General features: G+C 54.0%; 1 protein-coding gene across 16 annotated transcripts in view; it reads right to left on the bottom strand.

The window, feature by feature from the left end:
* HIF3A (hypoxia inducible factor 3 subunit alpha) overlaps positions 1-13,415 on the bottom strand; it is a 32,465-nt gene extending 19,050 nt beyond the window's left edge. For 4 of the 16 annotated variants that reach the window (XM_057711006.1, XM_057711018.1, XM_057711007.1 and 1 more), the window contains exons 1-7: positions 7,813-8,160; positions 6,509-6,735; positions 4,816-4,900; positions 4,363-4,475; positions 3,648-3,856; positions 2,240-2,346; positions 1,922-2,069 (exon numbers count right to left, since the gene is read on the bottom strand). In XM_057711006.1, the coding sequence (XP_057566989.1) occupies positions 1,922-2,069; positions 2,240-2,346; positions 3,648-3,856; positions 4,363-4,475; positions 4,816-4,900; positions 6,509-6,735; positions 7,813-8,086 (1,163 nt within the window). In that variant the 5' untranslated portion in view covers positions 8,087-8,160. Of the gene's footprint in view, positions 1-1,921; positions 2,070-2,239; positions 2,347-3,647; positions 3,857-4,362; positions 4,476-4,815; positions 4,901-6,508; positions 6,736-7,812; positions 8,161-11,928; positions 12,003-13,346 lie in introns of those variants that run through there. The other 12 variants (XM_057711012.1, XM_057711013.1, XM_057711015.1 and 9 more) reach the window with 8 other exon arrangements.
* Between the last annotated feature and the right edge of the window lie 857 nt (positions 13,416-14,272).

Raw genomic sequence — 14,272 nt, 5'->3', positions numbered from 1 at the left:
GGGAGGGATCAAAATAATAACTATACCTCATGCCGTGGTTGTGAACACAAAGCCCAGGGCCTGGAATGTTGTAAGTGTCCCGCGCGAGTTTTATTTTTAGGGAGCAGGTGCTCACTGCAGCGGAAGGAGGCTTAGGTGTGGAAGAGGAGGGATGGATTCTGCCAAGTGTCAGCACCTGGGCACGCACAGAGAGCCACGCAGCTGCACACCACACAGTATGTACACAGCCCTAAACCTGATTTACACCATACGCTTCTCATCTCTCTGTTGCTAAGTAAACTCCTATTCATTCTTCACCCATTTTCTGCCAGTACAACTGAACTCTCCAGGCCTGCTCTTTGCTGAGAGCACAAAAGATTGAAATTCCAGGGCCTGGCCATCAAAAGGCATATCTTCATAATGAATAAAAGGAGCTTGCAGAAGAGATCGGGGTGGTCCCCTCTCCTTGGGATCTGACAGTGAAGAGACTCCTTCCTAAGGCTACAAGTTATTCAAAGATTCTGATTTGAAAGGGTGTTAAGGGGAGAACATTCTAGAGACGATCAGTCTTATTTTCTTGTGTATGAAGACTTGTATGAATAGCCCTGTTACCAACCTGTGTTGTCTAATAGAATCTGTTCTTGGCCAAAAAGACTTGGGAGAACTCCTATGGCTTTAGAAATGAATGCCATGTCCTGGAAGATAATCTTCAAAGAAAAGCTGTAAGTCTCTGTCTTAGGTTACAGTTTGCTGCCCTCGTTACAATGTTGTCATGGTGAAAAACTTTCAAGATGCATGATGGAAGGGAGGGAAGACTAGGATTCACCACTACACGCCCATTAGAATGTCACCCAATGAAGACAAAACAAGACAAAAACAGACAATGCAGAATGCTGGCGAGGATACGGAGGAACTGGAACCCTCATATATTGCTGATGGGACTGTGAAAGGGCATAGTCACTTGGGAAAGCAGTTTGGCAGTTTCTTAGGAAGTTACACATACACCAACCATATGACCCATCCCTTGCACTCCTAGGTGTTTACCCAAGAGAGAAGAAAACATACGATCTCAAAAAATCCTGGATGAGAATGTTTACAGTTAACTTTTTTGTAATCACCCTGAATCGGCAACAGTGGTGAATGGATAAACTGTGGTCCATACATATTCACACCATAGAAGATTACCTAGCATCAAAAAGGAAGGTATTGATACACACACAACATAGATAAATTTAAAATATATTAGGCTAAGTGAAAGAAGCCAGGCTCAAAGGCTGTATAGTGTAGAATTTCGTGTGCATGACATTCTGGAAAAGGCAAAATTCTAGAGGCAGAGAACAGATCAGTAGTTGCCGGAAACAACTGGGGAATGGGGGGGGGGTTCACTATGAAAGGACTTTTTGGGGTGATGAAACTAACTCTATAGCTTTTTTTTTTGGCCTTGCTGCGTGGCTTACAGGATCTTACAGTTCCCCCACCAGGGATTGAACCCGGGCCTCAGCAGTGAAAGCAACAAGTCGTAACCGCTTGGCCACCAGGGAGTTCCCTACGCTATAGCTTCACTGTGGTCGGGTTACACGATTTCACGCATTTGTCGAAACACATAGGACCATATACCAAAAAGAGCGAATCTTCTCTATGTAAATTACACGTCAATTTTTAAAAAGCAAAAAAAGCCCCCATGATTCAGCTAGATTTATTTTAAATTGAATGCAGAGTCCTTTTAGTTTAAATTACCAGTACACACGCACACACATTTGTGTCTATGTGCAGATACATGTGTGTGGTCAGTCACACGTGTTCTACAAACATGTACATGTGCACACTCCCTCTCACACACGTGTGTACCATACACATGCACACGTGTACGTGTACACACACCTGTTCACACATATGCAGACCAGACCCACGCACACAGCCACCCCACCTCCTTCCCGCTTACCTGATCAGGAAATGGACGCAGACGATACTCTCAGATTGGGGGCCCCGGCCCCCCGACACCACTGTGGCCTGGGTCTGGGTCCACAGGTAGCCACCACTCCGGGCCAGGAAGCGGTACTGCCCCGTTACTGCCTGGCCCTTGCTCAGCACTGGGGAGGGGCAGGGGGAGGGGTTAGGGCAACTGGGGAGAGAAGGCCGTGGGGGCAGGGCATTGGGTACGAAGGGGCCAGAGAAGAGACGTTTCCTCGGGGCTTGGGGAAGCAGGGAGCTGGTGTTGGCTGGGGCCATGCAGCACCGGAAATGAAACCTGGACACATACAGGTATGGATGCTCTGGCCAACTGCATCCGAGTCCAGCGCGTGGATGTACTCGTAGGCAGAACAGCCAATCAGGTCATCGGGGCTGTAGCCGGCAACCTCCGCGATCCTGAGGTGGGTGCAGTGGGGCCCAGTCAGTTCAACTGGCGAAAGTGGAGAGCAGGTGAAAGAAGGAGAGGGGGACATGGGATGAAGCCAGCAAGACAGAGAGAGACACGGCTGTAACAGAGAGAAAGGGGAAGTAAGAAATAAAAAAAGCAGTGTGGCAGGTTGAATAACGGTCCTGAAGATGTCTCCATCGTAATTCCCGGAACCTGTTGAGTATGCTACCTTCTATGGCAAAAGGGACTTTGCAGATGTGATGCAGTTAAGGATCTAGAGATGGAGAGATGATCCCAGATTATCTGGGTGGGCCCAGGGTAATCACAGGAGTCTTTATAAGAGGAGAGCAAGTGATCAGAGTGAGAATGGAAGTGATGATGGAAGTGGAGGTTGAAGTGATGCACGTTGAAGATGGAGAGAGGGGCCAGGAGCCAAGGAACATAGGTCTCCAGAAGCTTGAATGAATGGCAAGGAAACAGATTCTTCCCTGGAGCCTCCAAAAGGAACACAGCCCTTGATTTCAGCCTCATGAGACTCATTTCAGACTTCTTGCCTCCAGAACTCTGAGACAGAGAATTTGTGTTGTCTTGAGCCACTACGTTTGTGGCAACATGATACAGCAGCCATAGGAAACTAATTGGGGAGGAGAGGGAGGGAAAAATGAGAAGAGCGATGAAAAGAAAGACGAAAGTGAAAGAAACAGGAGAGGGGAAAAGAAATGAAGAAAGAAAATCACAAAAAGGTAAGAAAGAATGAAAAGAAAAGAAAAGAAAAAAAGATAAGAAAGAATGAGTAGAAATAAAAAGTAAGCATGATGATAATGGTAAAAAAAAAAAAAAAAAGGAAAGAAAGAAAGGCACTTCTAGAGTGCTTTGTACCAGGCAACTCACTGAGTGCTCAGAACAACTGTTCAAAATAGGTTCTGTTGGGACTTCCCTGGGGCGGTCCAGTGGTTAAGACTCCGCGCTCCCAACGTAGGGGACATGGGTTCGATTTCTGGTCGGGGGACTAAGATCCTACATGCCCCATAGTGCAGCCAAAAAATAAATAAACAAATAAGTATTCAAGTAGGTTCTGTTCATTCCATAGGACGGATGAGGGACGTGGACACAGAGAGGTGACATCATTTGGCCAAGGGTGCACAGCCAGCATTTAAACCCAAGACAGAGATAGATGGAGTCAGAGAGACAGAAATAGACCAGAGCGAGACGCTGGGGGCTAGGAAAGGAGCCAATGGGTGAACTTGGGCAGAAAGGAAGAGGAGGATCTGGGCTGCTGGCTGGTGGGTGGACCCTGGCTCCTGCCCACCTCTCATCACAGTAGGTGAACTTCATGTCCAGACTGTGGCGGCTGAGGAAGGCCCCTCGACCCAGCGGGGGCTCCAGGCTGCCAGGGTGAGGGATGGCTTCACAGATTAGCACCAGGCATTGCAGGGGGGGCTCCAGGTTGGGGCTCCCGGCCGGGGACGTCTGTGCGGGGGGCTGGTAGGCCCTCATGTGTCCAGAGCAGTGCAGTACCTGGTCGGGGGGGAGGGGGACGCAGTGATACACCTGGGCCTGGGGCTACCCAAGGGGCTGGGAGGTATGTCCCCGTGGGCCCCTCCCCTCAGAGAGCTGAGAAGAAGAAATCCCTGAGGATTCCAGAGACCCCGTTCAGGGAGCTCTGAGGACCCGCAGAACTCAACCCCCCAGAGGCCCAACCTAAGCAGGGTCTGACAATCTCTAGATTCTAAGACTCAGGGAGCTCTGAGGACCCCAGATTCCAACCCCATGGAGACTCCAGGCCCGGGACGCTGATCACCCCCAGCCCCAGGCCCACAGAGACCCCGGCTAAGAAAGGACACAAGGACCCCCAGATCCACGACCTCCTAGGTACCCGAAGGATGCACCAGACCCAGCCTGAGAACATCCCACCGGATCCCTGGCCCAGGAGACTCCTGGACTCCAACCCACTGGGAGAAACTCAGGGCTCAGAGCTAGCCCCAGCACCTCCCTTGCCCTCCGCCAGGCCAGGCCCTGCCCACCTTCCAGGTGGCCGCCTTGAGGTTGAGGGTGCGCCCGCGGCTGGTGAGGGTGCTCTTCATGCGCACGGAGAAGCACCGCTCGGTGGGGGCCTCCGGCTTCTTTTTGGACAGGCCTGAGGAGGGCCACGGGGGGTGGGGAGGGGAGGAGCAGGTCACTGGGCAGCTTGGGACAGGGATAGGGCCCGATCCCTCCAGCACCCTGCTTACTAAACTCTCCCCAGTCTCTTCCCCAAAATTGAGGCCTCGGCCCAGAGAGGGTCTCCGAGGGGAACGGTGTGCTCCTTCAGACCCCCAGCGTGGGGCCGTGTCCCTGCATTCCCCCAGGGCAGGGCCACGTCCTCTTCTTTCCCAGTTTTTCTCAGCCCAGTATTCCAGAGGGGGAGGGAATGTGCTGAGAGATGGATGGAGCCTTGGTTTCTGTAATTTAGGGGCAGAGATCTCCAGGGAACTCACTCTGCTGGGGGGTCAGGGCATCCTGAAGCTCCTCTTGGTCACAGGGATGGATAAAATCAAAGATACTGTGTCCAATCAGCTCAAGCTGGGAGGGAGGGAAACAGGGGGGTGTCTTAGAGGAAAAGCATTTTTACCAGGGCCTCTGACACATCTCCTCCCTGCCATCCTCGTCACCCTGCCCTAATTCATTTCCCCAGTCCCTTATTCATTCATTCATTCATTCCTTTTGTTTCAGCATATGATTTGTCAGACACTGTTCTACATGGTATGGGCACAGCAGTGACTGCAAAGACCAAATCCCTGCCTCTCAGAGCTCACTGCCTAGTGTGGGGAGATAGCCAAGGAACAAATAAAAATGAGACAAGACAGCACATGTGCATAAAACAATATACTAGGTGATATGAAGAAAACTAAAGCAGGGTAAGAGGATGAAATGATGGGATGCTATCTTAGAGGCAGCAGTCAGGGACAGTTTCTTAAGGAACTGACATGTATACAAATTGCTGGACAAAGCCAGTGAGTGGAGTACTCTGTGAGCACTCTGGAATAGAGTGTTCTGGAAAGAGGGAACAGCAAGTGCAAAGGCCCTGAGGTGAGACCCTATCAAATTCCATTTGTTGGGCAAGTGAAGACCCAACTCCTTCTTTCAATTCAGGAAACGAGCCTGGTGCTGGGCGGAGGTGACACAGATGAAAGGAGACCCACGTAGCTCACAGTCCACAGCTAATGCTAACTAGGAGAGGAGTGAGATCTCGTAGTTGGATTTGAATCCCAGCTCTGCCACTTCCTAGCTTTGGGATCTTGGGACATTCACCTCTCTGAGCCCAAGCACTCAAACTAACAGAGAAATTGGTACCAAGAGTGGGATAACGAGGCAGGGAAAGGAACAGATGCCAACTGTGGAGCCCTTTTAGGTGAGATAAGAAAAAAAATGGTGCCCCTCTCTTGGTGCTTGTTGTAAGGATTAGCTGAAATTAGTTCTACTTCCTAAGTGTCTCTCATTTGTATTCCCATCCCTAGGCCCCTAATCCTACTCCTTTTCTCCCACTTGGGGTCCCGCATCCACCTCCTTACGGATCTTCCAGCCTCTAGTCTCACTCCCTCCAATTCTATGTCTGTGCAGTACCTAGAGGGACCTTTTCAAAATGAAAATCTGATTCCACCTTTCTGACACAAAGTCTCCTCTGCTTAAAATCCTTCCATGGCTCCCCAGTGCTCTGCAGATAAATCTTCTATTTTGGTCCTAAATTACATCCTCTCTAGCCCTTTTTCTCTCACTTTCTCCCATTGCACTCTGCACCTAGCTTGGATCAACATCTTTATTTTCCCCAAATGCTCACCTCTGTGTTTCTGCACATTCTGTTCCCTTGGTCACGTACATCGCCAGTCTTCTCTGGTCCCATCCATTCCCCATACCCTTTGACTGGCTAAGTCCTTCAGGTTTTAGCTCAGATGTCTTCTCCTCCAGGAAGCCCTCAATTCCCACCCACGCTGGGTTAGGTACCAGCCTCCACCCTGGTCTTGTACAGCCCCCTAGGCTGCCCCACCCCAGCCCTGACCTTTCTGAATCTTCCTGTCTGGTGACATATTTACCTCCCCTCTGTACTGTGGGCCTTGTAAAAACAGGGATGAGGTGGTTCTGGTCACCTCTGTATCCCAGCATCATGTGCACAAAGCGGGCAGCCCCTCTTACCTGACTGAGGCCCAGGTGTTTGCTGACATTCTCTGACAGGTAAGCCATGTCTCCCTCGGTGGTGAGCACCATAACGAAGCCCTCCAGGGCCTTCAGGTAGCAGGCATCCAGTGGTTCGCCCCCTGCTCCCACCTGGTTCCACTCCCCTGGTGTCCGGGCCAGGATGGATGGGGCATCTATAGTCAGCCGTAAGCCCACGCTGGCTAGCCTCCCTCTGCTTTCCTTCACTAAGGAAATTGTGGTAGCCCCAGGTGAGCGGGGCACATCCCAGTGGCTTGGAGTCCCAAGGAAGAGGGCAGGACCATCAAGGACTGGAATTCTAAGGGAGCAGAGCCTCCCCAGGGGTACAGAATTCTAAGGAGATAGGGGTCTCCCAAGGGAATAGAACGCTTAGGAGGGCAGACTCTTAAGGGAAATGAAATTTCCAGGGGTCAAAATTCTAAGAAGCCAGGGCCTAGGTGGAGGCAGAATTCCAAGCAGGCCAGGTTTCCCAGGGGTTCAGAATTCATGAGGCAAGACCCTCCAGACGGGCAGGATTCTAAAGAAGCAGCGATTCCCAAGCGACAGAATTCTAAGGAGGCAGATTTCTAATTTTACTTCCTGCAGAGAAGTAAAATTCTACAGGATAGGGAAATCTAATGCGCAGAGCCTGCCAGAGGTGGAGTCCACTTTCCCCAAAATAAAAGCTTTTCAGGGTCCTGGGATTCCAAGGGGGTGTGTGTGTGCGTGTGTGAGGGAGAGAGAGAGAGAGAGAGAGCACGCGCTTCCCGCAGAGGAGAATCCTAACAGGATGGGAATTCAAGGAGATGGCTACTAAGGAGACAAGCAATAGAACTAGGGAGGTGAGGAGGGGAAGGGGAACCCTTTCAGGTAACTAAATATTGGACAGTGAAGCCTCGTGGGGATATTGATTACAAGGGGAGGAAGCGTAACCAACATCTCCCAGGAGACCAAATCCTAAGGGTCCAGGTGCCTTAGGGAGTTAACCGGCCTCCTATTCCCTAGAGCTCTAACTGTAAGGAGGCGGACATCCTCCAAGGGCGCAAGCCAACCGGCCGGGCCTCACAAATGATAGACTTCAAAGGGAGCGAGGATTCCTAGGAAACTGGGTTCCGATTGGCCCAGAACTTGAAGGGGCGGGGCCTCCCCAGCGAAGTGGATTCCAGAGGGGTGGGGCTTCGCAGGGAAGACCTCGCGGGTCAGGGCCTTGTCGCGAGGCGGCTTCCAGGAGGAGGGGACTCCCTGGGATGTACCTTTCCGAGGGCGGGGTCTTGCCCAGGGGAATTCCCGGGGGCGGGGCTCACCTGCGGCGCAGAGGCGGTGCAGGCGCAGGTAGCTGATGGTGAGGCGCATGATGGAGGCCTTGTCCAGGTGGGCGCTGACCCCGCGCGCGAAGGGCAGCGTGTGCGCCAGCTGGTACAGCACCTCGGTCTCCTGGCTGCGCCGGCTGCGGGCCGCATCCCGGGACTTCTCCTTGCGCAGCTCCGTGCTCGACCTACGGGCATGGGCAGCGTTCACTGGCGGCGCCCCAGGAAGGGAAAGAGTCGGATGGGGCAAACACGCGGGGTGCTGCCACATGAGGCTCGGGTTCAGAGAGGGCAAAGCCGCGACTGTGCAGGCCTCGCTGTGGCGCGGGCGAGTTCCCGGAGCTCTCTGGGCCTGGGTGGGTTATACTGTGTCGCTGCTCCTAGCCTTGGGTTTTATCTGTCCCTGCGCCAGCTCATGCTGCCCTCCGGTGCCTCACTCCTTTCCAAGGCGTGCCCAGAGCCGCTCAGTCCCCTCCCTGACTTATCTGCTGTTTATTCCCTGAGCTTGGGACGCCTGGGGAACAGGGAGGCCTCCTGCTGGGAGGAGGGTGGCAGAGTTGGCCAGGGAAGGGAGGCCACATGAAGCAGATGCCTGCAGCCCCCCAGGCCCCCTGCCCTACAGCCTTCCAGAACCCCCTATCCTGCCCTTTCCCCTCGTCTGCTAAGCTGAGTCCTCAGAACCTTGGAGCACAGATCTCAAAGTCCAACGACCCACCAACAGGGGCCCTGCCAGGGTGACACAGCAAACCAACCTCAGGGCCAATGGTGAACAACTCATCCCAACCCTTTAATCCACTTCAAATGCTTGAATTCTGCAAGTGGGGTTGGGAGTAGAAGGATGAGTGTCACTTTTTCCCCCAGAAATGTCTGCCACTTACCCAGCTTTTACTATTATGTTAGACCCTGCACCAAGTGTGAAACTTACATTAACCTGTTTAGCTCAGGCATTCTTAGAAGGAAAGTAATAACATTATCCCCACTGAACAGATGAAACCTAGGCACAGAGAGGTGCAGTGCTTGCCCACAAGGCACGAAGCCAGGATTTGAACACTGGTCTACCTGAACTCTTCAATCTCCTCTGTTGTATGGCCCTGGGTTTATCTCCAGGTTTTAGTACTTCTCCCTGTTTGTGCCACTGTCTTAAAAGTCAATCTCAGGGGCTTCCTAGGTAGCGCAGTGGTTAAGAATCCGCCTGCCAATGCAGGGGACACGGGTTCGATCTCTGCTCCAGGAAGATCCCACATGCCGTGGAGCAACTAAGCCCATGCGCTACAACTATGGAGCCCATGTGCTACAACTACTGAAGCCCACACGCCTAGAGGCCGTGCTCCGCAACAAGAGAAGCCACGGCAATGAGGAGCCCGCGCACCACAACGAAGAGTAGCCCCCACTCACCACAACTAAAGAAAGCCAGCGCACAGCAAAAAGAAAAAAAGACCCAACACAGCCAATTAAAAAAAAAAAATCAATCTCCAGGTCTGTCTGAATCCAAACTATAGTTTTGGGGAAAAAAATTATAGAGTATGTTACATATAGTATAGTATATGTAATCTTATCTATATTGATACTATTGATAAAACCATTAATAAACAGCTATAAGTTGCTAAGCATTTACGGGTCTGGCATTGTACTAAGTAAGGACTCAACCTATGTGTACTTATTCAATCCTGAGAAAGCCCTAGGAAGAGAGCACTTTAAACCTCCATTTCACAAAGGGGAAACTGAGGCACTGAAAAGTGAAGTCCTTTGCCCCCAAAGTCACAAAGCCATTAACTGGAAGAGCAGGGATTTGAACTTAGGCAGTGAGGTTCCAAAGCTTTCAATTCTTCTAATTCCTTCCTTGTGACCCCCCCACCCCACCCCCAACCTCCATGGAAGCAAAACTCTAGGAGGGGAAGCTGCCCCTTCCTAAAAGCCATCAGTCTCATCCCCAAACAGGAGACCTGCAGCGCCACCCACAGGCACGATGGAAGGAGGCGAGTGGACTCTCCTCTCTCTCTGCAGATGGGAAAAAACTCCTCAGCGCAAGTGGGTGGGAGGCGCAGAAGAGGGCAGGCTGGGTGGAGAAAGCCAGCCATTGCCCTCATCCCCTCCCTCTTGGCTGGTGGGGGCAGGGGCCTCCAGTCCTGCTCTGCCCAAAGGACATTCCGTCCTCCTGTCCCATTCGGTTCCAGCCCTGTTTGTCTTCCTGCCCAGAGGGTGGGGGTGGGCGGGCCTCATTGAGCTGGGGGCCCAGACAGAGGGAACAGGCAGTGGGAACAGGAACAGGGGTGGGGTGTGGGGTGGGCCCCCCACCTCCTGGGCAGCTGGGCTCTATAATCCTCTCTGTGGCCGACTGACTTCTCCCTCCGTAGAAGGAGCTAGCTGGTGGCTACAGCGGGACCCTCCTTCTAGCTCCCAGCCTGTTCTCCGGATGTTCTGGCAGGAAGTGTGGGCCTCTCACTTATTCCACAGATGCCTGGTCTCTGGCCCTTCCCTTTAAACAGAGTCGGGGCTAATTCCTCTGGTTCAGGGTTCCAATCTCGACCCCATTACTTATTAGCTATGTGACTTTGGACAAGTGGCACAGTCTCTCTGAGCTTAAGAACAACATAAACCCATAGGGCTGTTGTGAAGATCGAATGAGTTAATATATGTCAAGGGCTTAGAAGCGGGCTTGGCAATTGGTTAGTGCTGCATAAAGGTTCAACTTGTATGATTCCCTCTCTGTCCACATTAGGGATGGAAGGTTTAGGACACTTGTAGGCACTGGAGAAACCCTCGGGCTTCGGTGGTAACCCCGTGGTGTGGTGTGTGTGTGTGCGAATACACACGTGACTTTTACACAACACCTTGGGAAAAAGACTAAATCACAGTGAAACTACTAATAATGATAGCTGTGGTGGATCGCACATTCATGAGCTTAGAGACCCCATTAAATCCTTTCGACAACCCTAAGGACCTGGAAAAGTGATCTCCCTTTCACAGAGTCAGAAACCGAGGCTCTGAGCAATCACAACACAGGCCCAAGTAACCAAACTGGTAATCCCAGCGCCCTCCTTCAATGCACATCTTTGCTCCACGCTTCTGTTAGTCTGACCCTGTATCTGCGTCTGCCCAGAACCCTGTCTGACTTGAACAGTTTATTGCCCACTTATCGGGTATCCTGCCCCAAAGATCTGTCCGCTCAAAGCTCCTCATCTTGATCGGGTGCAAGGCAGTGGAGGTATAACCCTCATTTTCCAGGCTACAAAACTGAGGCTCAGAGAACAGTCGCTGAAACAAAGCCACACAGCCAGGAAGCGGGTGAGCTGCGATTTGAACCCTGACTTTGGGGCCTGCGCTCTTCAATGCCATGCCTTGGTGGGCGTGCCACCCAAGGGACCCCTGTCCTGCTCCTCCTCTGACCAGTGGCCCCAGCCCCTTCCTCTTGTCCCACCCCTGCTGCCTCCGGATTTCCCCAGCTGGCCAGTCTCCCCAGCTGGCCCCCTGCCCAGCCCTGGCCCGTCCCCTTGGCACTCTGCCCAGGTTGGGACGTGCAGCTGGAACCCTGCCACCCTTCCTCTGTGTTCCAGCAGAGAACAGGGGGTGGAGCCAGGCCGGGAGGCCCCAGGGTGAGGTCTGGGAATGGGGACTAGGGCCTGGTGGCCCCCCCAACCAGGAGCGGGAGAAGCCCACCTCTTCCCCACCCTGAAGAACTTGCCACCTGAGAGCGAAGGCATGGAGAAAGTGGGGACCCCTACCCCCCATTCAGGGCTGCTCCTGGGCCTCTCTCTCCTGATATTCAGCTGGATATTGGGGTCTTGCAAAAAGTGTAGAGCATTTGGGGGGAGTTAGGTTGAATCCATGCAGGGACTCCTCTTGGCATTGCCCTGAGGGTTTGGGTTTGAGAAGGGACTTGGGCTGGGGGTCGGGGGGGAGTCTCTCTACCGCTGACTCTGCTCATTCCCAAGGACATGGTAATCCAGTGGGGTGCCTGTACCCAAAGTCATATATTCTCTGCAAACCCTCTGTCCTGGGGGGCACCCTGGGCCAAGTGCCCATCAGGGACTTCCCAAGAGTCATCCTTGCCTGGGGTGGGATGGCAAGGATGGAAGAAGGGCAGGGGGTAAGGGAGTATAGGGGCCCACTCACCATCACCCAGACCCTCTTTGGCCCAAGTGCCATCCTAGGGGTGCAGGAGGGGATGGAGCGTGGCTGGGATCCGGGTGCGAGTTGTGAGTGGGTGGTACGCAGGCTCGGATGACACTACAGGAAAGGGCTGGCCTTGGATGGGGAGGGGGGAGAGCCCCAGCTCAGCCAGGAGGGGCCCCCACCCAGCCAGGAAGGGGTGCTGAGAGGGGCTGGGCCAGGGCTGGCCTAGAAGGGGTGGGATAGAGTTCCCTGGCAGGCCCAGAGCCAGAGACTAGAATAGAATTGGGGGGTGTATAAATGGGGGGCGGTGAAAACATGGGGGTGTGGACAGATCCAATCAGACCTGCAAAGCCAGGGAGGAGGGAAGGGGGTGAGGCTTCCTGGACGCTTCAGATTGGATGGGAGAAACCAAGGGCTTGGGATATTTTCCGGGGTCCCACAAAAACATGGCCAGATAGGACCCCCTGGCAGTGGACCCAGAGCCCAAGTTCCCTGTGCTGCCCCAGCAGATCTGCACCTGCTGGGAAGGGAACACAGAAACCCACCCCCTGCCTAGGATGACCCCAGCTGGGCACTTAGGCAGGGGGCGCTTCCATCACAACTTACACTGAATCAGGCACAGCACCCTCTCTGGGGTCTTCCCGAAATAAGGCTTGGGTGTCCCCTCCCACTGTCACAGGGACTGGGTGCAGGTGGAGGAGTCAGACAAGAGGCTAGACTTTGGGAAGTGGGTCAGGCTGTTTTCTTGCTATTAAAGGGGTGTCCCTACCTTCCAAAAGGACACAAAACGGCCCCTGGGAAGGGTCCCAAGGTGACTTCTGAAAGGTGACCGCCTCTGCCTATTTCTAGGCAACCCAAGGTTTGGGACACCGTCTCAGGGAGGGTCCAGTTAAAGGGCATCTCTCTTCTCTTGAACTCAAAAGCTGACTCCCCATTCCAAGGGACTCCCTATATCTGGGAAGGCTCAAATTGGGGGTACCCCGGATTCCCTAGGACCCCAGGGGTCTGGTGTCAAAGAACAATCTCAATTCTGGGGGCTCGAAGGCCAGAAGGGTCATAACGTGGAGGGAAAATGCCTCCCGCAGAAACCCGGGAACTGCTCCTACGCAACCGCCCCCGATTCCGCGGGGACCCCGCGTTTCACCCCCAGTCAGGAGGGGAAGCGAACCCGAAGCAGCAGGAAATCGGGGATCACGACCCCGAGGTCGCTCCTGGCTAGAGGGGCGTGGCAGCCTGGACTTAGGGAAATGCCCCCACCCCTGCAACCCCCTAGGGCGGAGGGTGAGGTGGGGATGTGCCTCCTTCCGCGCGTCCGAGGGCGCCCTAGGCTTGCACACGCGCCTTCCCCACGCGGCTCAGGGGTCGCTGGAAGAAGAGCCCCCCCAGTTCTTATCACTCCTGCCCCCAAAGCCCAGTACCTTGCGCGCTGTAGCCCCAGCGCCATGACTCGCCAGTCGCCGCTCCGGAGCCCTTCGAGGCCCCTAGCCCCCTCCCCTGCCCAGCGAGCCCCCTCCCCAGCTCCTCCCCCAGCCACGCGGTTGGCTGCGCCGCGCCCGGCCCGCGGCTCTGGTTGGTTGACCGGTCTGTCACTTCCAGGAAAGAGGCGGGACCAGAGACGGAGACTTGCAACGCCAGAAATGAGTGTGTGTAGAGGGGGGGCGGGTACAGTGGAATACACACACCACCCCCCGCCACACCCCTTGCAGCGGACTTAGCAGTGTCGCCCGCACCGTGCGCGGTCGGCGAGCGGCGCCTCCTGGCCCAGTCTCTCCCTCCAGGTTCCGACACCAATACTCTCCTGAACCCACCTAGTTCCCTCTGTTCCTTACACCCCAGCTCCCACCCGCTAACTCGCACCCCCGGCTGACCCCTCCATCTCCTATCCCCGTGAGGGCCCCTCCGACCTCCAATCCCACTCCCTCCAGTGGCCCAGCCCGGCCTCCCCTTTTCCTCTGCGCCCCCGACTCCCGACCCCACCCCGGTTCTACAATCCCTCCCCCTCTGGACCCCACCGTTCCCTCTCAGTCCCCAGCCCCTTCCACCTTCATCCCTCCACTCCCGTGCCCACTCCCTCTGGTCCCCACTCCTCCGGTCTGGCACCCTCTGTACCCCAGCCCCGCCTCCTCGCCTCTCTAACTCCCTTTTCAGGTTCTCACTGGTGAGTGATTACGTTTCTGTCAAGGAAATATGTAAAATTCAATCACACCCACTTTTCAAAAGAGCAGAGAAATGGTAGCTTTCTACCAGTGAAGTAAGAAGGGAGAGGTGCAAGGTGACCAAGAAGTGGCGAGGAAGTGTTAAAATTGGATAAGGAACAGGGGTGTGTGTGTGTGTGTGTATGTGT

Source organism: Hippopotamus amphibius, chromosome 16, assembly GCF_030028045.1.
Source record: "Hippopotamus amphibius kiboko isolate mHipAmp2 chromosome 16, mHipAmp2.hap2, whole genome shotgun sequence".
Classification (NCBI taxonomy): Eukaryota; Metazoa; Chordata; class Mammalia; order Artiodactyla; family Hippopotamidae; genus Hippopotamus; species Hippopotamus amphibius.
The sequence above is the reverse complement of the archived record's forward strand: the minus strand, read 5'-3'. Positions and strand labels throughout refer to the sequence as shown.